The sequence below is a fragment of the Colletotrichum spaethianum genome (genome assembly GCF_022836535.1).
Source record: "Colletotrichum spaethianum MAFF 239500 DNA, contig28, whole genome shotgun sequence".
In the NCBI taxonomy this organism is placed as follows: Eukaryota; Fungi; Ascomycota; class Sordariomycetes; order Glomerellales; family Glomerellaceae; genus Colletotrichum; species Colletotrichum spaethianum.
The window spans coordinates 512345-536713 of record NW_026054798.1 but is presented as its reverse complement, the minus strand read 5'-3'; the positions used below and the strand labels follow the sequence as shown (position 1 = coordinate 536713).

At 55.1% G+C, this 24369-nt stretch overlaps 9 protein-coding genes across 9 annotated transcripts; 5 read left to right on the top strand and 4 right to left on the bottom strand.

Annotated features, from left to right (window-relative positions):
• Nucleotides 1-503: 503 nt before the first annotated feature.
• On the bottom strand, nt 504-1181 carry ColSpa_09486 (protein FYV4, mitochondrial; the record flags this gene model as incomplete). The annotated part of the gene is made up of 1 exon (XM_049275698.1): nt 504-1181. One exon carries the CDS (start codon nt 1179-1181, stop codon nt 504-506), a length of 678 nt encoding a protein of 225 aa, XP_049131655.1.
• Nucleotides 1182-1878: 697 nt separating this feature from the next.
• On the top strand, nt 1879-6403 carry ColSpa_09485 (putative ATP-dependent helicase; the record flags this gene model as incomplete). The annotated part of the gene is made up of 4 exons (XM_049275697.1): nt 1879-1948; nt 1996-5274; nt 5329-5770; nt 5821-6403. The coding sequence occupies 4 exons, from the start codon at nt 1879-1881 to the stop codon at nt 6401-6403; spliced, it is 4374 nt and encodes a 1457-aa protein (XP_049131654.1).
• An 841-nt stretch (nt 6404-7244) lies between these two features.
• Nucleotides 7245-9803, top strand: ColSpa_09484 (F-box protein pof6; the record flags this gene model as incomplete). The annotated part of the gene is made up of 1 exon (XM_049275696.1): nt 7245-9803. One exon carries the CDS (start codon nt 7245-7247, stop codon nt 9801-9803), a length of 2559 nt encoding a protein of 852 aa, XP_049131653.1.
• Nucleotides 9804-10055: 252 nt separating this feature from the next.
• On the bottom strand, nt 10056-11337 carry ColSpa_09483 (serine/threonine-protein kinase KIN4; the record flags this gene model as incomplete). Its single annotated transcript, XM_049275695.1, has 2 exons — nt 10056-11065; nt 11133-11337. The coding sequence occupies 2 exons, from the start codon at nt 11335-11337 to the stop codon at nt 10056-10058; spliced, it is 1215 nt and encodes a 404-aa protein (XP_049131652.1).
• A 1902-nt stretch (nt 11338-13239) lies between these two features.
• On the top strand, nt 13240-14039 carry ColSpa_09482 (protein sfk1; the record flags this gene model as incomplete). The annotated part of the gene is made up of 2 exons (XM_049275694.1): nt 13240-13260; nt 13317-14039. The coding sequence occupies 2 exons, from the start codon at nt 13240-13242 to the stop codon at nt 14037-14039; spliced, it is 744 nt and encodes a 247-aa protein (XP_049131651.1).
• An 803-nt stretch (nt 14040-14842) lies between these two features.
• On the bottom strand, nt 14843-16912 carry ColSpa_09481 (uncharacterized protein; the record flags this gene model as incomplete). The annotated part of the gene is made up of 3 exons (XM_049275693.1): nt 14843-15315; nt 15369-15554; nt 15604-16912. The coding sequence occupies 3 exons, from the start codon at nt 16910-16912 to the stop codon at nt 14843-14845; spliced, it is 1968 nt and encodes a 655-aa protein (XP_049131650.1).
• A 2290-nt stretch (nt 16913-19202) lies between these two features.
• On the top strand, nt 19203-20406 carry ColSpa_09480 (tyrosine-protein phosphatase 1; the record flags this gene model as incomplete). The annotated part of the gene is made up of 5 exons (XM_049275692.1): nt 19203-19279; nt 19476-19529; nt 19591-19796; nt 19886-19995; nt 20050-20406. 5 exons carry the CDS (start codon nt 19203-19205, stop codon nt 20404-20406), a joined length of 804 nt encoding a protein of 267 aa, XP_049131649.1.
• A 111-nt stretch (nt 20407-20517) lies between these two features.
• On the bottom strand, nt 20518-21781 carry ColSpa_09479 (tRNase Z TRZ1; the record flags this gene model as incomplete). The annotated part of the gene is made up of 2 exons (XM_049275691.1): nt 20518-21260; nt 21472-21781. 2 exons carry the CDS (start codon nt 21779-21781, stop codon nt 20518-20520), a joined length of 1053 nt encoding a protein of 350 aa, XP_049131648.1.
• Nucleotides 21782-22310: 529 nt separating this feature from the next.
• Nucleotides 22311-23441, top strand: ColSpa_09478 (TPR repeat-containing protein C19B12.01; the record flags this gene model as incomplete). Its single annotated transcript, XM_049275690.1, has 4 exons — nt 22311-22688; nt 22742-22948; nt 23003-23168; nt 23197-23441. 4 exons carry the CDS (start codon nt 22311-22313, stop codon nt 23439-23441), a joined length of 996 nt encoding a protein of 331 aa, XP_049131647.1.
• Between the last annotated feature and the right edge of the window lie 928 nt (nt 23442-24369).

Sequence of the window (24369 nt, the reverse complement as noted above, 5' to 3'; positions counted from 1 at the left end):
GATGCACTTCTTGCTGCCTTGGCTGGTCACATACGAGGCAGGGACGCAGTTGCACGATAGCTTTTTCTGCCACGGCTTTCAGCAATTGTTCGACTGCCATGTGCATCTAGATACTCGATCGAAGCACTCTCCCTGCTCATACCCTGTACGGAACAATTCATGGGACTTGGACTCTTGAGAATACGAGGCAGACTCGGTACTAGCGTGCAAGCAACCAAGGCAAAAGTAGAGACATTAACACCAATAGGACGGCAAGCGCCCATCGTTCAGCCCGCGAGGAGAGCAGCTATTCGGAGCACCAGTCACACGATGCCCCGCGCTAATGATAGAATCTCTACGCTGAAGAGCTCGAGACCTTCAGTAATATAGACCCAAGCAATCGAGGATCGCTATCCATTTTCAAACCTCGTATCGTACAAGATCTATGAGTATAGTACAGTTGGTGGTGTCAAGTGGTGTGAGGCTGGAAATGGTGTAGTCGCGCAAAAAAACACCCCATCCGTTTATCGTAGACCCTGGGCCTCCCTCTCGGCCCTGCGCGCAGCAATGCGCTTCCTGAAGCGAACCTCCGCCCTTCTGCGTTCACCTCCGTCGACCTTGTGTCCCTGCTTGTGCTCCCACATGCCCTCGGCCACGACCACGCGCGCGCCCTCTCCGGCTTTCAGGGGCAGGGCGTGGGGACCGGAGATCGTGTGAGAGCCCCGCACCGTATATCCCGTCGGCTTCGTCAGCTTGTCAACGGGGGTGTCCTTCAGGTCCGCATCGGCCGGGACGTTGACAACCAGCTTCTTGTCCGTCACGGGGTCGCGGACAACCTTGAGGTAGGCCTCGCCGTTCTCGACGTGCTTGAAGTCGCCACCAGCGCCGAACGCGCCTTTTCTGTATCTGTCGAGCCACGTGAGGAGGTATCGTCGCGTCCGTGGCGGTTCGAGGCCAAGCTCTCTGAGTTGTGTCGACGACAGGGTGAAAAGAGCCTCCCACGAGGGGAACTTGTCGACATGCTGGCTCAGGCCGCGGCCGAGGACCTTGAGCAGAGTCGGAACATCGGGGACGAGGGGTATCGGCGACGGGACCGCAGGGATCTCTCGTGTCTTATGAAGCCATCTGGCCTGGCAATTCGGCGCGACGGGAGCCTTGCGGAGGAAGGGGCTCAGAAACTGCTGGATCCGTGGTGCTCTCATCTTGACCTGGAGGTAAAGGGTCAGCTTCAATTGGCAGAGCCAGGGCCAGTTATGAATGTCGATCACATACTGAATTGACATGCGAGCTTCTCAAGCCAGGTGGACGGCCGTTTTCGAGCTTGCGCGTGGGTTGTCGTCAAACTCAATTGGTCTCGCGATGTTGCTCAACTGGCCGTTCTCCCAATTTTTGTTCCGACAGACGCTAAGGATCGGGATAATTCTGCCTTAGGTAAGCAGGTCGACATGAACCGATGGCAATGGTCCGAGCTTCATCGCTTCACCGCCTTCCTGAATAGATATGGCTTGTCATCCTCGCTGTCATGGTTCGCCAGTGGTTATTCTGCCAGGGGTGCCTCCGCTAAACTAGCAGTGCCCCGCCATCTGTCGCGCTAATAATTAGGCGACCCTGCAAGCAAATGCGACGCGACTTTGCCTCTTACTGCCTGCTTATCGATTAAGCTACCGCGGGAAGCTTTCTTCCTTCCCTCCCGGTCCTTTGCGCAAATCGCAGACTGCCCATACTTCTCTAGCAGCGCTTCTTGCAGAGGGATCCCGAGGAATTGTCTTTTTTTCTTCGCCTACCGCCTTGAAGCCGTATAACCGCCTTTGAAACCATGAACAAAGTCAAGAAATGCTACTAATACACTCTTGAGGTCTGTTCAAGCCGTTGAGACTGCTTGCACAAGAGTGATCCACCATGGGTCGCTCAAAGGCAACGGCACGCCGCAGCAAGCCGGTCGCAGAAGCTCCCGCGATTGCTTTCCATGGTTTGTTTAGTTCGGCTTGGAAAAAGCACAAATTCTGACTATCTTAGAACCATGGCCTGTTGAGTTTGTCAACCAACTGCACATCCTCCCAACCGATAGCGAAGAACAGACTCTGGGCAAAGATGCGGCAGAGCCGCCTCCTAAGCGAGTCAAACGATCTGGTGAAGAGACCGAGGCATTTCTTGTGGCGAAAGAAGAACTGGAACTTGTGCGGAAGTGTCCAAAGGAAGCACTGGTTGATGATACGTATTGGGTTTGCCACCGCAATATTGGGTCTTATCTGCGTATATGGGTGAACCGGTCTAAGGAGCTGAGAATTTCCGCCCGGCCTCGAACTGATGCCCTCTCTATCAACACTTCAGTCACGATTCACTCCAACGTCATCACCGACCGTCTAGCAGCATGCCTGGATGTTTTCGCAAAGCACTGGATCAAGCCCGTCAGAGAAGGTGAGATTTGGGTTTCCCTTGACGCCACTTTGAACACTCAAGGAGAATATCTCAGGGTGGCATTCTGCTTCAACCTTTATTGGAACGAGACAAAGACACCCTACAGCTGGTTGCGGTCGTCAAGCGAGCGCAAGTTGAGCCAGCGGATTCTTGACATCTTCTTACCTGATAACACTTCCTCATCTGCCACACACTCAGTGCAAGAAAGCTGGTCTCCATTGGACTTTTACGAGGCAGCTCATGTCCCTGCCGCCGACGACAAGACGGCGCTATCGATCGAGGTGCCAGAGTTGACTGCATCTCTTTATCCTTACCAGAAGAAGACTGTTCAATGGCTTCTCAAGCGAGAGGGCGTGCGTTGGAATGAATCCAACAGTGATTCTGTCCCTTCTATTCAAGACTTGCCAGCTCCTCGGGATGTCGATGGAGCCCACAGCTTCCGCAAGATCCGGGATGAACTGGGAACCGGAAGACCTTTCTACGTCAGCCATTTGTATCACGTCATCACTACCGATCTCGCGCCTTTCCAGCATGCTGAGCAGTCCGTCAGAGGTGGCATTCTAGCCGAAGAGATGGGTCTCGGCAAGACGCTTGAAGTCATTGGCCTCATTGCGCTCCATCGTCGACCGCCCACAAAAAACGTTGTGCATACAAGAGAAGGCGAGGAGCTCCTGACGACTGGTGCTACCCTAATCGTCACGCCAGATTCGCTGAGACAGCAATGGATCGAAGAACTTGGACGCCATGCACCCCATCTGAATGTCAAATACTACCCCGGGCGCAAGAATGTCAAGTTCGATACCGAGGAGGAGCTTCGAGCAGATTTAGCATACCAGGACGTTGTCATAACGACTTACCCGACCCTATCGGCAGAGGTTCACTTTGCGATGAAGCCTCCTGAAAGATCTCGGCGTCAAGAGAGGAAGTACGAACGTGCAGGGTCGCCGCTTACGAAGATATCGTGGTGGCGCATCTGCCTTGACGAGGCCCAGATGATTGAGAGCGGAGTTACTGGCGCAGCAGCCGTCGCCAGGGTTCTTCCTCGCATCAATGCTTGGGGCGTCACTGGAACACCCGTGAAGAATGACGTCAAAGACCTGTACGGTCTTCTCAACTTCTTGCGTTACGAACCCTACGCCTCGTCAGCACAGATCTGGAGAGCCTTAACAGAGTCACACAAAACCCTGTTCCGCTCTCTCTTCGGAAGTATCGCTCTGCGTCACACCAAGCAACTGGTTAGACACGAAATTGCGGTACCGCCACAAAAACGGTTCGTTATAACCTTGCCGTTCACTGCTGTGGAGGAGCAATACTATGGCGAGATGTTCAAAAATATGGCTCGGCGTTGCGGTGTGGACAGCCTCGGTGCTCCTTTGCAGCCAGATTGGATGCTTGAGGATTACGAGAATGAGATGCGCACTTGGCTCAACCGACTAAGGCAATCGGCTCTCCACCCTGAAATCGTCCAGAGACGAGGCACTGGTCGCAAAGTTGGGCCCATGCGCACTGTCGAAGAGGTACTAGACGCAATGATCGAGCAAAGCGACAATGATATTCGAACAGATCACAGGGCGTACTTGCAAGCTAGACTCACGCATGGCCAAATGCTTGAGAATAGCCCCAGGGTGAAGGAAGCCCTCGAAATATGGGAAAGGGTGAAGCATGACGCTGCAGTCCTCGTAGTGGAGTGCCGGCAAGAGTTGAAGGAGGTTCTGGAAGAACTGGCCACCACGCGCAAGAGCATAGCCTCTGGCCCGGCACAGGAAACTCAGGATGATGTCTCTGCCTCGGACGACGTTGATGAAGATGGGGTGGATGACGGGGCAAACAACGCTCGCATCGGCGAGGCTCGGGCGAAACTGCGACATGCCTTGGAGATTCTGCACAAAGCTACTTTTTTTTGTGCCAACGCTTTCTTCCAGATCAAGTCTAATACCGACATGACTGAACCTGATTCAGACGAGTTCAAGAGGCTACAGCAGTTAGAAGATGCTGAATACGGAAAGGCCCAAGAAATCCGGCGAGAAATCCTCTCGGAAAGCCACGCCAGAGCAATGTCACTGATTAACAAACTGGGACGACAAGCCCAGAGCCAGTCGTTTGTCGAGATTCCAGAACTCACCTTTACTGAGATGAAAGGCCTGGAAAGTGGTCCAACGCTTGAAATGCTCGAAGAGCTCTGCGGCATTTTGAATGAACAAGCAAACCGCATCGATGAGTGGAGAGAGGCTGTTATCGGGCTGCTATGCCAGGCACTGATTGATGAAGAAGCAGAAGCCGAGATCACAGGCGAGGAGTTCACGGACTCCACCAAGATCCAGGAGGAACTCATTGTCTACGTGCAAGTCTTGCGTGCTGCCATCGCCGATCGCCAGGAAGCCATCTCAGGCCTTGGGAATGCACTGATCAAACACGAGACGAGAGTTTCTCTTGCTGCTGCTGAGGAAGGCGACGGCCCAGCCCCAGAAAAGCTCCTTGCCCTGTATCGCCTTAGGGACGGGGTAAAGCCCTTACCAGAAAAGCATGGCTCTCTCCGACGCGTCATTGCGGATCTTCGAGCCATTGCCTCGCGATTGCCAAAAGATGGTGCTGGCGGACGGGCAAGCACTGAGAGTGAGGTTGTGTACCGACAGATAAAAGCTACTCAGGCACATATCACCTCCCAGACCAAGGCTGCAACGGCTCTAGAACGCGAAGTCGACCGTTTCACGAGTGCTATGAACGCCAGAGTCGAGTACTATCGGCAGCTGCAAGCTGTTTCCGACAGTGTCGCCCCCTACGAGGGCCCGAACGACGACCAGGCCGTAGCAGCTTGTGTGGCGAGTGAGGAGAGATACCGTAACAAGCTCGACTCGGTCAAGGCGAAGCATCGATACTGTGAGTGTAGCAGAGCCTGGCTTTTTTGGTTCTCCTAACCCTCTGATCTTCTAGTACTTAACCTCAAAAACGAAGGAGGCCAGTCTAACGAGCCTCGATGGTGCATCATTTGCCAGACGTACTTCACGACTGGTATTTTGACGGTTTGCGGCCACGAGTTCTGCAGAGATTGCTTGAAGCAATGGTATCGAGCACATCACAACTGTCCGATGTGCAAGAGGAAGCTCCGGCTTACTGAGCTCCATGATATTACTCTCAAGCCTAGAGAGTTGAAAATGCACGCAGATACGGCCACCGGCCCATCGCCCGAAGTGAACAGGAATCAGACCGCCAAGACCAGTGGCATATACTCTCACTTTAGCTCCGAAAAGCTTGCTCAGATCAACAACATTGAACTGGCTTCTTTGTCCTTCGGAACAAAAGTCGACACGCTCGTACGGCACATTCTCTGGTTGAGGGAATCGGATCCTGGCGCCAAGTCCATCATCTTCACTCAGTGTGTAAAGCCAGATGTACCCTGAAGAGCTTCACTGACATTGTTTGCAGGTACAAGAGCTTTCTTGAAATTCTTGGTGCAGCGTTCGATCGCTACAAGATTGGATTTTCCACCATCGACCGACCCAATGGGATTATGAAGTTCAAAGAGGACCCAGGTATCGAGTGCTTCATGCTACATGGGCGGGCCAATTCTAGTGGCCTCAACCTTGTCAACGCAAGCCACGTCTTTCTGTGCGAGCCGCTGCTGAACACAGCGCTCGAGCTGCAAGCGATTGCTCGAGTCGACCGAATTGGCCAAAAGAATGAGACGACTGTATGGCTTTATCTGATTGAAGGCTCAGTGGAAGAGTCCATCTACAATCTGTCAGTCAAGCGACGCATGGAACACATGGGCCAAAATTCCAAAGGAAAGTCGAAGGAGTTCACCTCCGATGTTCAAGAACCTACTCTGGAGGCTGCGAACACCCTCGAGTTGGAGCAGGCTTTTCTGAACCGTTTGATGAGCAGAGACAAGAACGCAGGCGAAGCGGTCGCTGCGGAAGACCTCTGGGAGTGCCTATTTGGGCAGGTGTCACGGCGAATCACAACGAGCATCGCGGATGGAATGATACAAGATGAGAATAGCCGATGAGGACGGTTTTGTACTTCGCCGTAGAGGGGCCATGTATTTTGGGTCGAGACTTCTTGAGAACCACGAGTGAACGTAGGGTATGAGGCGTTTGGAAGGATCGATTTTGGGAATACAGCGAGACGTAGGTAACTTTCCTAGATAAAGATTTCGTGTATTTGAGTTTAGACATATTGAAGCAAGGATTTGGCGGGCCCTCAGGTTGGAGGTCGGGCCATTGGATTCTTGTTGCATTAGACTTTGATAAAATGCAGCAAGAAAGAGATGCCTTTTCGATATATTTGCAGTGTCATGGCTAGGCCTCAAGACGAGTCAAGTCGAGCAAGCGGCATCCAGCCCCTGAGGGAATCAGGGGTTCAGTGGCCAGGGGCTCTGGGGCTTCCTCAACCACAGCTGGCGACAGCTGCTGCGGGGACCTGGTTGGAGAGAATTAAGTCATAACTGAACCCCCAGGCTGACAGGCAGCCGCCAAACAGTACATCTGTAGATCGTACAACATTCCAACCAAGGACCGTAGCAACCCCGCCCGAACCCTTCTGTTACATTCGGGGAGTCTTACCATGATTTGAGAGACTGTCAACCGCCTCTAGGCTATACATAACAAATATTGCATCCCAGATGCACCAGATATACCCCTTCCGCCAACATGTATAGGTCTCGAGGAACTGCCCCTCATGGGGGCGGCATCCTCGGCGCCTTGAAAGCGACTGAGATGTTGGATTCGAGGCCAACACTTCCTGCTGGTTAGAATTCGCTGCCTCTGTACTGGACGACGAGCCGAAAAAGCTGACAATGGACAGAAATCCTCGTGGCGATCCTGGATTACCTCCCCGTAGCAGACCTAATGCAGGTTGCCCGAGCGTCTCGTCGAATGCAGGAGATGGTATACGATGATACGAGATGGGTGGCCCGATTGAAGAGCATGGGGTGCTGGGACGAGCAAGAGGCGAGACGTCGGTTCGAAGAAGCTGTGAAGAGGAGGCGAGAAGCGGCCGAACGCGCAGCGAACGGAGCCAATAACCAGCCAGGCGCTGCGGCGAACCACGCGGCACCGAAACCGACAAGTACGACCTTGTTCGATGCCACGGTCGAGGAAGAGCGCCAGAAGCGCCAGTCCGTTGCCGGCCCTCCCATCGACGGCTTCGAGCGAATGACGGTCGGAGCACCTACACCCAAAGACCCGTTCAAGGATCCAGAGGCATTGTTGGATGTGATCAAGAACGCAAAGAGCGTGAGGGGGCATGCGAGGGAGGAGTACGGGAAGATTTACGGCGCGCTGGCGCCCTTTTACTTTGACCTGGCTAGGGCGAAGAGCCACACGGATCCCATCGTTTTTCAGGTGTTCCGGGATCCCGAACGCCAGGCGAGGATGATGTCGAACCTGCAGACGTTTGCAAAGAGCGACTGGGCGCAAGGATGGAACCAAAGAGAGGAACGACTAATGACCATGACGAGCATTTTTGAGAGCGCGGTGCTTCGGGAGTTTGAGCAGGGCTACGAGGTCTGGGACGTTGATGGCAGGATGAAGCGGTATGCGCATGTGCTGCACGCGCTCAACGGTGGCAACGCGGGGACGGAGCTGTTCGTCCAGAAGCACCCCATCTTCAGCGACCGCGACGTCCTGACGGCGAATTCGGTGGACTGCATTAACCGGGCCAACCCGGACGACGTCAACCTGGAGCCGTCACGTGCGTTCTTCGAAATGCTGCTGCGGAAGATGAACGAGCAAGCGGACATTATCGAGCGCATATTCGCCAACCCTGACGTGGTGTTTTGGGAGCTGATGGAGAAGGTCAGGGAGGATATCATCATGGACTACATCACCCCCCTGTTCGACGCCACGCATGATCGGAATCTACTTTCGTATCTGAAGGCTGTAGCCGGTGTATTTGAGCAAGGTATGCTCTTCTTTCAATCGTTGGCGATGCCGAAAGCCTTCAAGGGGAGCCTCGAGGAGAAGGCAAAGGAGATGATGCTGAGGGTGTTTGAACCGCATCTCGACCTGTACCTGCAGGAAGAACTTGACTACTTCACACAGCAGGCCGAGTCGGAGGTTGCGGAGTGGGAGAAGAAGCTTTCAGAGCAGGACGCCTCGGTTGAGTCGTTTTACATGAGCAACTTCAACAGGCAGGCGGACAAGAAGGACTTTCTCAGCTCCTTCAAGAAGGTGGTCATGATGCCAGTGACCGTCCTGCCCTCGTTTGGGACCTCGGCAGCGAAACCCACGACGCCAAACGGCACGTCTGCCACCTCGCCGCTGCCGTCCAGACCACATACCCCCGGTCTTGCGCCCGGCGGTGTGGACGGCAGCGGACGGCTCAGCCCGCTTCCAGAAAAGGCCCCCACGGACGAGCTCGCGGCCAAGGCTGCGCTCATGGCGTCGCGCATGGAGGGCATTAAGACGCTGTTCAGCATCGAGGTGGCTCTCAACCTAACACATGCCGCCAAAACGAGCATGGCGCGGGCGTCCAGCTTCATCAAGCTAGGGGGCCAGTACGGCGAGGAGGCTCGGGAGCAGTGCGAGACCATCTTCGTGGTGATGCTCCGCATCCTCGGCAACAGGCATGTCAAGCTCGGCTTCGACAAGGCCGTCGGGCACCTCTCGCACTACAACCCGCGCGAGGTCAGCGACCACAACCAGTCGGGCGTGGCGCCGCTCGTGACCTTTATCGAGCTCGTCAACGTGGGCGACCTCATCTCGCAGATGATTGACGTGTTTTACGAGCAGCAGCTCGCGGGGCCCAAGATCGCCGACAAGAACGACTTCCTCGACCCGGCGGGCATCGCCAAGAAGAAGTGGGAGCAGATGCTCGACGAGAGCGTCGCGGCGGGGCTGAACAAGGGCATCGACGTGCTCATGGACGAGGTCGAGTACCTCCACGGCACGACGCAGAAGCCGACCGACTACAACCCCGAGGAGACGGGCGGCATCCTCGCGGACCCGGGCCCGACGCCCACGGCGCAGCGCATCAAGGAGCTCGTCTCGGCGCACACGCGCATGCTCGTCGGCAGCACCGACAAGTCCATGCTCGATGTTTTCAACGGCGAGGTCGGCCTGCGCCTCTTCACCGCCGTGTGCAAGCACCTCAAGCGCCAGCGCATCAGCACCGAGGGCGCCATCAAGCTCATCGCCGACATGAACCTGTACTTTGAGTACATCCGTACCCTCAAGAACCAGGACCTGCTGGCCTATTTCAAGGCCCTGCGCGAGCTGAGCCAGATCTACCTCATCGACCCGCGCCACGCCAAGGAGATGGCCACCATCATCGCCGACGGCGACCGCTTCGAGGGCGTCTTCCGCGCCGAGGAGGCCTACGAGTTTGCCCAGCGCCGCGCGGATTGGTACCAGGTTAGGAAGGACGTCGAAAGGGCCATGTACGGCATGGAGTGTTTGTTGATGTAGTCACCAGAGCCAAAGACCAAAGACTAAGCGGGGGGAGGGACGCTGGACGATACCGTGATGATCGTTCTTTTGCTTTTTATTTGGAGTACCAAAATAGATCTCTTCAGAGCCGCTGGAGGCGCCTGTAAATAGCCTGTGCCACCTAGGCGGGAAATGAAATACCCCCTTTACCCATCCGTCTCCGTATGCCATAACGCCTCTAATGCTACATACTTTTTTGGTGAAATCAAATTCGTGATAAAACGTAGGTCATCATTGACCAAAGTCCAGCTTGCGCGCAACCTTGGCACCTCTGTCCTCGTCGACGACACCGGGCCGGCGCTTGAGATCTGCACCCATCTTCTCTTCTCCACCGCCCTTTTTGGGGAGGTCTTCCTTGCGCGTGGGCTTGGGCTCGGTGCGCCACCAGTTGTGCTTCAGCATATCCCGTGCCGTGATGCGCTTCTTGGGGTCGAGGATGAATGTCTTCATGAGCAGGTCAACACCCTCGGGACCGACCGTGCCGAACATGGCTTGGTAAAAGTCCCTGCCCTTGACAGGCTCGGCGTCGTCCGGCACCGTGTAGGCAGGCAGCTTCGTCACGCCAGGCCAGTTGTCCTCCGTCGGTGTGCCGATGGCGCGGCATATGAGGGAGATCTGTTGAACCTCCGTCTCCGAAGGCATGTATGGAGCGCGGATGATAAGCTCGGCGAAGACGCATCCGACACTCCAGACATCGACGGCACCGCTGTAGTGCTTGGCGCCGAAGAGAAGTTCGGGTGGGCGGTACCACCGAGTGATGACCTGGTTTGTCATAACCTGGTACGGATCGGCAAAGCTCCTAGCGAGACCGAAATCGGCTAGCTTCACCTCGCCGTCGGCGGCGATGAGCAAGTTGTTGGGTTTGATATCGCGGTGCAAGACAAAGTTCTCGTGACAGAACCAGACGGCGCGCGTGAGCATTCCCATCCAGGCCTTGATGTCGGCGGCGCCATAGCGGACGCTGGCCGTGTCCTTGATGAGCATCTCGAGGTCGCCGAGGGGCAGGTACTCGAGGACGAGGTTGAGGTTCTGGTCCTTTGAGGAGAAGACGGAGAGCAGGGAGATGATGTTGGGGTGCTGGAGCTCCTGAAGGTGCTTGAGCTCGCGTACGGCGTCCGGAGCCATACCCTCTTGGTATTCCTTCTGGACCTTGATCTTCTTGATGGCGACGAGGGACGACGTGTTTGAGCGTAGGTGGCCGAGGAAGACGATGGCGTAGGTACCCTCTCCGAGTTTCTTGCCTGTGGGATGATTCGATTAGATATGCCAGTTTGTAGCACGCAGTCCATCGGAATGAATAGAACTAACCCTTGACGTATTTCTTCTTCTCCTCTTCGTTCATCTGCTCGGCGAGGTCCAGGGTCGGGGCCGTGGTCAATACAGGCGCTGCCTTCTTGTCCGGCTGCGGGGTGCCGTTGCCCGAAGAGACCTGGGCGGAGGAGACATTGCGGAAAGGAGAGCCGGCCGGTTTGAGCGCGTCGGTCGCTCGCACAACAAGGGGTGACGCCGACATCGTGGGCTGGTCGAGACGGATGTGGTCGCGATGGCGAGGATAGAGGTTAATGGAGGACGAGGCAGCGGGATGAAGGCAGCCTTGTGAAAGCTGCGGTATCTGATTGGCTACAAGCGCCACAGGTTGGATCAAGCCACAGTCAGGAAGGGGCGTTCTGGAAGTTCAAGTATAGGGTATTTGATTGGTTCGATTTCATCGGTGCATTGTGCTTGCTGCAGGGTGCATCCAACTCGGTGACCCCTTGAACTTGTGTTACCTAGGTATGTGGAATTGAGTTGCTTTGAAAGCAAAGTCCGGATGATACAGACAACCGGCCGGGGAAAGACCTCCGCTAGCTCTAGTATGTGGTTGCCAAGACGGAGAACGTATCAATCCTATATGCTTACTGCGTTACAGCGCCACGACGACACATCACTTACTTTGCTCTCTCTGACCATTCGCAGGCACTTCTGGACCGCATGTAAACTGATGAGGAAAACCTGGCCACGCGCATGCAAACCTCGGTCCCTGCGCCATCCTTTACGTTACGCGGCATAGTGATCACGAACTGATGTGAGCATGTTGGCGCGGGCGCAGGCGCTGGCAGGGTATGTGCTGCGACGGAACCCTACCCGAAAGCACTAGAAGGAACTGCTGCCAGAGTTGATGAAGCACACCTTTAAAATTGCGGCGGTGCAGACGGGCTGGCGTCGCTTCGGATGGGTCCGAGGGGGGTGGTGACGACCGCGGTGTTGGTTGATGCGGACATGGTTATTCCCGTTTCTCCGAAGGTGTAACGCTGCACGTTGAGTGCTGAGCATGCACAATGAGTTCAGGGCTTGATCCTTCTCGGCCGCGCTTTTCACTTGGGTTGAGGTAGGTAGAGGGCAAAAAGAGGGAAGGGGCGCATTGGAAACCTTGCTTGATTATTCCCCCCCGTCGTTCGATCCGTAGACTTGATATTTCTTGATCCAGCCAGAGACTAAAGTCGTAAACACACTGGGAAGACCTGAGAGCCCCGGAATTTCCTCCTCTTGGCGCCAGTTTTAGGGCCTCAATCCGGCCTGACTTACGGCGAGTTCGCGCTTGCGAAGTTGCGAAAAGCTACCCTTCGGGGCGTCGAAACTTGCCCCTACGTCATCCCCCCCCGGCGGTTTCTCCAAGACCAATGACATGGTACCCCCACAACGCGCCGTCGACAAGGGGGTCCGAACGAGCAACCGGAACCTTTCCCAAGTGCCGATCAGAGTCCATGACTTCAGACACATAGTCTCATCCTTGGGAGCTAGTGGAGACAGCCATCACGGGTAGCACGCAAAGTGATGAGAGTGCGCCCGACCGCAGACCGGCCCTCATTAGCCACCAGCAGGGCGCGACGGGGACGGGGCCCCGATGTCTTTCTTAAGTCCGCGACCGCGACCCCGGGCCACGCACTCTGATTTCTGTCGATTCTCTCGTTTTCTGGATTGACGATCAGGCACCGCCCGATTTTGACGTACGCAGGCATCTCCCGCGCAGGCACTCCTTCATTAACCCCCGGCGCCTCTCCAGTCGATCAGCTCATGCGTGAAGCATTCTAACCGCACGTTTCTTCTTTCTTAGGGCCGCCTGTAACACAAACCCTCTTCTTGGAGATTTGTTGACAGTCTACCTAATTCCCGGTCGACGACGGTCTTCTAAAGAACAAAATACGCTATTTCTGGTGAGTGGTGACGACTAATCCAGTTCGCTTTTCCTTCCATCGTCATACTTCGTCACCACTACACGTCCACGCGCACTCACTCATTGCTATTGTGATGGATGAGAACCCCTTTGCATCCCCCCAACAACCGACCACTTTTACCTTCCATATCATGAATGTCTTGGCGCCTTAGACTTACACCTCGCATAGAACACAGTATTGCCATACCAAACTCCGCCAAGATGAGGATACTATCATACTGGGTACGTTCCATCTCCTGAACCACCCACCCACTCACCCAGCTGACCATGTTGTCCAGATCTTCCCCATCATATCGGGCCTCGTCTGGCTCGGCATGCTCCTCGGCATGCTCCTCTACTGGATCGTTGAGACGCACCGTGTCCTCTACCCGTCCATGTCTCCTCCGCAGAACATCGCATACATCAGCGACGTGGGCGCCTACTACCTCAAGCCTCTCTTCATCACGGGCTGCGTCATCACCACGATCTTCCTCGACCTATCCTTCTTCTCCGACCGCTGGCTCCGTCACCGCGGCCGCCTCGTGCCCAACACCTCGACCGGCGAGAAGGTTCTCTACGGCCTTACGATCCTTTTTGCGATCGTCGGCACCGTCGGGCTGATCTGCCTCAGCATCTTCGACACTTACCGCCACAAGAACCTGCACCTCCTGTTCCTATTGTTCTTCATGGGCGGCTACCTGTTGTCCGCCATCTTCATATGCTGGGAGTACCAACGCTTGGGCATCAAGTACCCCGACCACCATAGCCTTGCAGCCTCGTTCTGGATCAAGCTTGTCTTTATCATTGTCGAGATCGCGCTGGCTATTGGCTTCATCGTCTGCAACTTTAGGGAGATGTACAACGCCGCGGCCATCCTCGAGTGGACTGTTGCCTTCATATTCTCGTTTTACATCTTTTCGTTCACGGTCGACCTGTTGCCCGCGGCCAAGACGCGTAACAAGGCGAATCGGTTCTCGAAGCCGGGGATGCGGGAGTGGCACGCTGGCCAGCCCCAGTTCTAGTGGCGGCGACTGTTGTATGATGCGTGAGAGTATAGGAAGTAAATGAAGCTTGATGAGAATTGCGAGTAATGGGTCGGGTACGGGGTTTACACTGGAATCATGAGTCTTGGGCTTGGGTACAAAGTGCATCAGTATACCATGGGGACGTCATGAGAAGCGGGCGTTTTTGGCGTATAGGGACTCCCCAGCTGTCGGGGGACTTTGGACTCTTGTTTAATAATTTTACGAATTAACGCCATATACACACACCAATAATTCCTTTACATTGCAGTCTTCTTCACTTGGCCTGTTGAATGACGGAAAGTCAATTGGTTCGCAGGCGTGTCGGAGTCTCTGTGCGTCGTGGTTCAATGATGAGGCGGCAGCCAGCCATCCCAACCTCATGCGTGCGGACGTCCAACACTAGTAGAGAAGCACGACCGTTACGTCAGGCGTGCCTTTCCGCTTTGACCTGCGCCTGGCAGAACCAAAAGCCAATGGCTCAGCAACGTCATCGGTAGCTGCGGAGAGTAGTGTGTAGAATTTGCACGACAAGTATCACATTCGTCTAGCTTGACGGCCATGGCACTATCGTCGTAGGATTTAAGAGATTTTAATGAATAGTACTAAAGCCATCAGGCATACGGACCTATCGAGATGATTGTTGTTTTGCATGTACATAACTCATGCCTCATACCTCATACCGCTCCTTGCCGATCCCGCCAACACCACGCGCTTGCCAACTGGAAATATCTTGAACACTAGAAACCAAAGCACCCCCGTGTACATAGATCCGTCAGAGTATTAGAACACGACCTCAAAACCTATTCGATGATCTCCCGGAACCGCGAGTCCCTGGTCGGGCTGCTGCTCTTATGCAGGCTCGGGTCTTTGATAGGTACGGGCGGCGAAACAGGTCCCTCGAGATCGTCCCTCGCCTCGACGAACCGCTCCGACTCACTATCCGAGCTGACAGGGCTCACGTCCCGCGAGTCGCGAGCCCTGCTCCCATCACCCTCATGACCCGGCGGCGGCGACCTGGGCGCTTCGGCTCCGGACTTGCCAGCGATTGCGACCTCTCTCATGCTGGCCGATCGCGCATCAAGGCTCGTTGCGCTCTCGTTGGCGAGCCTCGTGAGCGCCACGCCGCCAATGAAGCCGCGCTCTTCGGCGTTCTCGCCCGCCGAGGAGCGACCCCGCGGCCGCGAGAAGCGTGATTTGAGCCACTCCTTCATCTTGTTCGTCGGTGACCCGCTCTCGCTCGGTGACCGGGGTTTTCGCTGTTGGATGCTTCCCTCTGGGTATTGATGGTAGGCTTATGCTGGCTTGCGCGGCGCGAAGCGGAGGCACCATGCTCATCACTGGCCGGTGAGACTTCACTGGGTTCGCCTGCGACGGCCGAGTCGCCTGGCAGGACCTCCAGGCCCTTAGACTTGCGCTTCTCTCCTGCCTTTGCAGCCTTCTCTTCTTCCTTTTTGGCCTTGAGCTCTTGCTTCTCTCGGTGCCTTCTCTCTTTCTCTTCCTGCTTCTCCTGCTCTACGCAATTGTTAGTCTTGGACGACGTAAATCATGACTGAGAGCTTACCAATGATCTGGCGGTTAATCTCCTTGATCTCTCTGTCGCGCTCCTTCTGTTTCGCTTCGTCCCTCTTCTTGGCTTCTGCCTCCGCCTTGAGGAGCTCTTGACGCTCTCGCTCAATAGCGGCTTTCTCATTAATCTCATCAAGCACCGGCTGCACCCTCCTAGTGGCAATCTCGTCAACGGCCGCAGGGTCCATGAACATTCCACCACCTATGTCAATCTTGCCTCTGTTCGCATTACTCGACTCGTGTCGGGCAAGCGCAGCCATCTGGGCCTTGGACTCCCAGTCACTCTTGGAACTCGGCGGCACCATGCCAGTCTCGGCCGAGATCTTGTCATCCATGCCCTGGAGACGGGCTCTGACGTTCCTTTGTGCGGCAGCCAACAATGCCTCGCGATCTTTGGTCCGCTTTTGCTCGTCAACCTTGGTCAGGCTGGAGGAGAAAATGGACATCTGCCTTCGGATGCGCTCAGACTGCTCCCTGTCGTCGTTGATGGCACCATCGCTAGAAGACCGCCGTCTCAGTTTGCCCTTTATAGTGAACTTCCGTTGAGGTTGAGCCGGTGTACTGTTGCCGTAGTATTCCTGGTAGTCTCGGTTACGCTGGTGTTCCTCATGTAGCTTCGCCAGGCGTTCTTGAGCCAGCTTGTACGCTGCTTCCTGTAGGTTGACATAGGGCTTCGGTTGGTTGTCATCCGAGGTGGTTTCCCCCGATTCCTGCTGGGCTTGACGTGCCTGGTCAACCATCTTTTGCTGGTGGCTGTACATCTTCTTGGCCATGGCCACCGCAGAGGCATGCAGCACATCGGCTCTCTTCTGCTCCTCTGCTTCCGGACCGATGGCGGGAGACGAAGTGAACATCTTGCGGGGCAAGTTCGTGTATGGAACAGAACCGGCAGCGTCAGTCGGGGATTTTGGTTTCATCGAAGGGCCATGAGCTGCTGTGGCGGCACTCAAGGCGTTGGCGGTAGCCCGTGACTCTCCAGGATAAGTCTCCTTTGGGGCGGGCGTCGACTTGGCCCGTGGCCTCGTTCTGCTTGTCGCCGGCATGGCACTTTGAGCCGCTGAAAGAGAGCCAAGGCCGTTCTTTGCAGCCGAGGTGTCGTGAGTGGGTTGCCCAACAGAGCGGCTTTGTTTGAAGGCCTGGTTGGCAGCACTGCTCCCCCAGGATTCGTGGGCAGATGGGGGTGGTGTCGTGTTGGTCGTCGCCTGTTTTCTTGCTGACGCTGATGCCAGTAGCGCAGCCTTTGCGCCGGCGGAGCTCGAGTTGGGTTCCCAAGTGGGCGCCATCTTGTAATCCTTTGCGAGCATAGCGGCTGTAGAGGCAGAGTTTGATTTTTCGGGTTTCCAGAGCTCGATTGATTTTTGGTTCGCCCAGCCCAATGATGCGGCGGCTCCGGCGGCAGCTCCGTCAGATCGAAGACCGGGGGATGGGAAGCTGGGGAGATCCCGCGGGTCGGCGTACTTTAATCTTCCCGAATGGCCTGCTATATCCAAGGGAAAAGAGGGTTATGATTAACAAAAAACTTTCTTACTTCGGCACACAGGCTCGTATTAGGAGTGAGGTATGTTTCAGTACCTGTTGTCGGCACCTGGTACCGTGTTTCCGCCATGCTTGGCTGCTGGTGCTGCCTCGCTGTCTTAGAGCTGGCTTGCATCATATGCCAGCCTGGTGCCGGCTTGGTGGTATCGGTACGCTTCGTTTCCCACTTTTCCTCTGCAGTGGGTTCCTCTTCAACGGTGAGTGATGACGGTAGCAAGGATGTACAGTACAAGGTGACGAGGGTGAAAAGTGGGAAGCCGCAGCGATTATTCGGCTTACACGGGACGAGACAAGTGGACGCCTGGGCGGGTGGGTTGACAAGAGCCCCCAAGCAATGTTATTTCTGGCGTTGCCTGGTCCGTATTGCAGAAACGACGAGCTCGTATCACGGGGGGAAAAGCGTTGTACCGGGGGATATCGTAAGAGGATGCAGGAATTAGGACGGTCAAAGAACCTGGGCAGTGCAGTGCAGGAAAAAAGCAGGCCTGATCTTAGGGCGCAGGCGGGCCTCCAAAAGAGGGAATAGGAGTTATATCATTGAACCAGAAACATCTATTTGGGTGGTAGAGGGTGGGCAGTGCGAGCGCGCGATGAGGTAGGTATGCTTCGGCTGGTGAGCCGGTCAGTGATGGTGACACGGCCTGCGCAGTCTAGTGCGCTGGTGGCTAGTCATAGTGAGCAGCAACGACAGCGCGCCATACGTCATGCGGGGTCCCTTCTCGGCCGTTTGTGGGCTAGCGCGGTCGAGCTAGCTTCCTGCCCCTGTCGACATCCACCAACGCATCCCACCCCAACTGCGAACTCCCTCCATTGAGATTTCCCTTTGCGAACGACGAATGACTGGTTCCAAGAGCTGGATTTGTCGGCATGGCCCATCACCCGCTCCATTGTGGCTTCGGCCCAACACACGCCCGTCTCTAGAGACGGACAGCCCGGACAATGGTCACGCTGAGTGGTAGCCTACGTTCTGGACACCGTATTGGGCAATGGAAACAGCCAACCCTGAGAGAGCTCGAGCTAGGTTTAGCCCAATAATGGGCCACTGCGCAGAGGCTAGCCCTCTGGCGTGTCAGTTGGATACTTCGGATCGGCGGTCCTCACCTACCGCGAAGCCCGAGACGCTGTGATGATGGCGACGGTCGACTGTAAAGAGGGTCAGAGACACCATATCCGAGAACAAAACCGCCCAGAGAACCACTGAGAGAGACAGGTCTGACTTTGGCTGTCTTGCTGTTGTGCTGGGGTCCGTCATTTGACGAATGGATAGAATGATGCAGAGTCAGCCGTACCTCGGATGACGGTGGCTGCGTTCGGCAGCTTCAAGAGCAGCTCCCAGAGCGCCGCCAAATATAATCGACTTGAGACGACAAGCCAGTCCATTCGGACAGAGGCATTCGACTGCTCCAATATTTTGGGAGCGACTCATGCAAGCCGAAAGCCTGGAACTCGACCAGTCCGCAAGTCGCAGCAGAGCTCTTTATGAACCAGTGGGAGATTATCGAATGGCGATCCATAGACGGGCCGAGCCAAGCTCTTGCGAACCCAGACCGCTGCAGCCGCGCGCAAGAGTTTGAGTCGCAGTCGTGGTGGCAGATCCCTCTCAGACAAGAACCCAACCGTCGGTGACATCAAAGTCCTCACCCCGGTTCTTAAGCTTTTCGGGGACGTGCAGGGATCTCCCGCACCCTGGTGAAGGATCCCAGCCCGCCAATCTAATACCGACAAGGGGACAGAGATAGGTAGCCAAACGAGGTTGGACAGGGCGAGAGACGACGCTGGGCCTGAGGGTGCCTGAAGATTAGGTCTTCTGTCGCTGTCACATTTTCCATCCCGACGATCGGGGTTTCTCTTTGAACATGCCAAATCGTGGCGTCAGTCCTCCCCTCTTCACTCACACACCTCACTCCGAGTCTACTACGTACAGCACACACCAACTTCCCAAAACGCCTAAACGCTGCCCGCGCCGTCCGACTGCTAGTCTCAGCTGTTGACTGCTGACTCCTGGTATCTGCAGCGCTGCCCGTTTCCCCTAAGCGGCTAGCACAAAGTCTCTGCGCCATGGACAACAACGGCATAACCTCAATTCTGAACTTCCGTGACGTCGGCTCCACGGTGAACAAGTTTCTCGGACGCAGGTACGTCTCAATTCAAACCCACACGGGGCATTGGCACACTCAAGCTGATTCCCGTGTGTTTGGTGCAACAGGCTCATCCGAGAAGGCCAGCTGTTCCGTTCAGCAAGGCCTGGTATGTTTTGAAAGACCCACAACACGTGCTTATCTGTCTGCTCACAGACTTGACAAACTTAGATGATGCCTCATTGGAAGACAGGAGGCGCCTTCGAGAGGAGCTGGGCATCAAGGCGGTGATAGACTTGCGCACAAAGTACGTGCATGTGCAATCCCAAGATCACCTCACCCTTGGAATGCCAGACTCCGTACACCAGATCAACGACTGACGCCATACCAAGGACCGAACACGTCAAGCAGGCAAAAAAGCGCGAGGCCGATCTCCAAGTTCCGACCCTGCTGCAGTCCAACGCTGCGCTAGCCGAGCCAGTCCAGATCTCAGGCTTAAAGTATCACGAGATCAAAATCACTGGCGGAAGCTTCGAGGGTTCTTGTTGCGACAGCTGTCTTGGTGGGGGTTCTGGTAAGAGAACTTGGCTTCTATTGTTTCCCCCAGAGAGACTGACGCATGATCGCTCGATGGAAGCCGCCTTATCGTCCTCTTCCTCTTAGGTTATCGCAATGAAGGCATCTCCGTCCTCTCTCGTGAGGTGATGGTGCCACGTGGCTTGGTACGCCTGGGCCTCGATACCCTGGATCAATCTGGTGAAGAGATTGCCAAGGTACGAGTGAGGGCAATGACGGCCTTCTGTCCCAATTGCTAACGGACAAACCAGGCTCTCAGGGTCTTCCTCGACCCTTCGACAACGCCTACCCTGGTTCACTGCACACAGGGCAAAGACAGGACAGGTTTAATTGTCACTCTGGTGCTGATGGCCCTCGATGTGCCGCTCGAAGCGATCGAGCATGATTACATGTTGACCAGTGGTGCACTTGAGTCCGAAAGGGAGGAAAGGTTGGCCGAGATCAGAGAGATTGGCCTCACGGACGACTGGTTCGATACAGCGCCTGACATGATCGTGCGAACCGCTCGCCATCTCGACGACGTATACGGTGGGATCGCAGGGTACTTGGACAAGATCGGATTCGTCCAGGATGATCGCAAGAAGCTACGAGAGATGCTGCTGTACTGATCTCGATCGCGTGGTGCAAAGTGCGAAATGCGCCGGTCCACAGCTAGAATAATTCGCTGGCAGACATTCATCGCTTGCTCCAGGTCGTGTTTACTGTGAAGCTTGGATCTCTCATTTCTTCGTGAACCGACCCTGCATCCAGCATCGGTACATCTTCAGCTTGCGGGCTCGGTTGACGAGCATGCGCCTGTCAACGCCGAGGTCGTCAACATTGAACTCGGCCTTGGCGACTTCCGACGCTTCTTGCGTCTTGCCGGTCCAAATTTGCTCGAGCTCCTCCTTTTCGAAGAAGTAAACACGGGTACCGTCGCCGCGCACGTAAAAGTTTTCATCTAGGTAGCGACCCTTTTTGAAGCGAACCTGGGCGAGATCACCTCTTCCATAGTCTCGGAAGCAGACCTGGCCGCCTGGCTTAAGTAGACGGTGGACATTGGCAACCGCCTTGTTCCACTGGCTGGGGGCCAAAGCCGAGAAGATGAAGATGAGAATAGCAACGTCAACGGTCCCTTCCTCAAGACCTGGCGGGAGCTCATCGCTCGTCACGTCCCAGACGTCCGCCTGCATGTGGTCTTGGTTGTAGGACTCATGGGTCCGCATGACCTCTACGGCCTGCTTCGAATAATCACAGGCATGGACCTTAAGGCTTGGGTTCTTGTTGGAAGCGAGAATAGGAAAAGCAGTGTTACCCGCACCGGCACCGATTTCAAGGATTGTAATCTTGCCAGCATCCTCCTTGGTCACCTCGGACAAGATGGGAAACTCCTGCTGCAGCCACTTGCGGTTCTTGAAAAAGTTGGCTGTGTTGTTCTTGTAGAAAAGATCCCACATTCTCGCTGGATTGTTGTTCAGTCTGTCTGAGGAGTTTTGTTAGTCGGCTGTTTGAAAAGCAAGTGCATAAAACAATTGATTTTTTTGATTGAAATGGTGTTGTCAGATGGGAGCGAAAGACTATAGGAAGAAGTTTTCATCATAGGATTCAGATGAACTATGCGATTGTGCTGGAGTATCATCATAACACCGGGGGCTGAAAAGAAAATCAAAGATTGCGCACAAGGATAAACTTACTTTTATCAAAGTCAGAGACCGGAGACTGCCGCTGCATTTCGTACTGCTGCTCAGCATACTCCTTGTATGCATCGTCAGTCTCGACATGGTCCCAAGCGTTGAACTCGAAGACATCATCCTGCTCGCTAAGCAGACGGCTGCCAAACTGGAATGGGTCGCTCCTCTTTTGGTTGTACTGAGGGTCGTGAGATCTGTGAGGTGGTTGCTCCCCCTGGCCGGTCGGCTCAGACACTTTGAGGTCGGCCGTCTTCTCGACGAGAACTTGCTCATCCGCTCCCGAGAGAGCTTCTCCAGCTGCGAGGGAAGCCATGGTTCTTGTGTAAAGCCACCGGACAGATCCTGGATCTATCACACTGCTCCTTGCGTGGGTGGCACACAAACTCTCGAGATCTCCAGATCTTGGTGACAAAGAAGGAGTGGTTAGGAATAAGAAGTCTTGACAAAAATTCTTGCTCGCGGAAGTTTTTGTTCACAAAAAACACGGTGGGTGGGGTCTGTCTTCGGTGGGATGAAGAGCCGCCTGCCGATGCAGCCAATCATGCGGGGCAGTAACCCCGTTCGCCCTTCAAGTCCCATTGGCGGGTGCGCCAGGTTGGATGTATTAAGCAAGGAGCTCAGTGAGCGGTACGTACCGCACAGCTAGATGATCTTAATTCGCGAAGAGGCAGACGGGGCGCAGACTACATCCATCATAGCTATACCCGGCCATCAACGTCTAGTCCGCACGCGCAACGATTGTCAAGACCAGCCAGATCGCATATCTGGAGACTGCGCGTCGAAACCACGCCGCTTACGACCCATATTCCCCGAATCCCGCCGTCTTCTTACGACCTATAAAGATGGCCCCATCTCTTGTCCGCCCCCAGGGCCACCTGTCCCCAGCCGAGGCCCTCGAGCTGGCCCAGAAAGCGCCGACGATTCTGCGAAACAACCCGAAGGCGTTTTCCTCGTCGCCGCTGCTATCACTGTTTTCAGCATCTGAGACACCCGAGCTCTGGACAATCTATGAGAACCTTCTCCTGGCCTGCCTCCGGACGGGCGACAGCCAAGCAGCGCATCAATGTCTCGAGAGGCTGATTATCCGATTCGGAGACGAAAACGAGCGCATCATGGCTTTCAAGGGGTTGGTGAAAGAGGCAGAAGCCGACAACGATGGAGAGCTGGCGCAGGTGCTCATGGAATACGAGACTATCCTCGGAGCAAATGCGACAAATATTGTCAGTCTTTGAATCTCTTCTATGAGTTTGTGGCATACGCTGACTCTATGTAGCCCGTCGCGAAACGTCGCATTGCCCTTCTTAAGTCAACCGGAAAGACGTCCGAAGCGATCACGGCCCTCAACTCCCTCGTTGACTTCAACCCCACAGATGCAGAGTCATGGGCGGAGCTTGCCGACTTGTACCTTTCGCAGGGTCTCTACTCTCAGTCCATCTTTGCACTCGAGGAGGTTCTTGTACTGACACCAAACGCGTGGAATGTAAGCGTGAAACGGAGTATTCAATCGACTCCGGCATTCGCTAATATGTACTAGATGCATGCGCGCTTGGGCGAAGTACTGTACATGGCAGCTTCAGCTTCTGAAGGATCTTCACAACAGCAGCTGGCCGAGTCGATAAAAAGGTTCAGCCGAAGCATTGAGCTTTGCGACGACTACCTTAGGGGGTACTACGGACTGAAACTGGTGAGGCGTGTGCTCGGTCAGCTTCAAAGAAACACAGCTGACAGATATCAAGGTCACCAACAGATTGATCAAGGAGCCTTTAAAGCCATCGAGGCAAACGGACTCGGAGGAGTGGAGCCTTCCCGACGTCACCACGTTGCAGAAACTCAATGAGCTGGCGACAGAAAAGCTGGCGGAGATTGTACGCCGTAACGGAGCGCAGGAGAGGCTCTGGCAGGGCTACGACGAATCGGAGGTGGCAGCGGCACGGGATTTGCTGTCAAAGGAATCGGTCGAGCTTGTGAGATGAGCAACGCGTCAGCCGGACACGACGAGCAGACAACCTCACATCAACGGATTCTATGATCAAGCAGTCACGCTGACAAGCCACCACACCTGCACGCTTCATGCGAGGCATTGTCTAGCGGACTCGCTGTTACCGGTGCACGCTGGGGCTAGCAGGCAATCGGAACATCCAAGCAAAGTCAACAACAGAGTTTTGTCTGCAACAGATCGCCCCTGTGTCACTGACAACGCTCAAGTGTTACTTGGCTACTCTGATAGCCAATTGCGAATAAGCCGCCTGACTGTAGCACCCGAGGGAGAAACACAGTGGGCAACTCTATTTTGTCGTTCAGGCGCAACTTGGCTACGAAGTCACGTCGGATAAAGAGGCTGTCTGGCAGTTGGGCTGAGACGGGAGCCGGGGGTTTTTTTTTGTCTTGTTTTGTACAACTCACATCGGACATGTTTCACACACGGGCAGAGGCCGCCGCTTGATGCCCTACTAATGGAGACCAACTTTTACTCTGTGTCGAAATCCATCGTTCCCGTTGCGGCCGCACCCGCAGCCGTGCCCAATGGTCGCAAAACTACTATGCACTATGTTGCAGGGCTGCATGTCATCCAAGGTTCCAGGCGTGCCGTTGGGAGCCCGACGGGCTAACGCGGCCCACCAGATGCGCTGGCAGTGAGTCAGTGGGAGTTGATCCACGGATTTATCTCAGCAAGTTCAGGCACCATCGTTCGAGACCCTAGCTCTGTAGATCAGAGTGCGCCAGGCTCTCGAGAGACCCGTCGGGCACGACAAAGGCTGCATCGGGCTCGAGTATCGTCGGAATGGTCGACTAACAGAGCACATGGATGCCAATCAAGTTGCGCCGACAACATTGCGGTGGCACGTATATATCCGGGCAGTGCCGTGTAAGTAAGCTCAAGGCAGAACAAGCACTTACGTC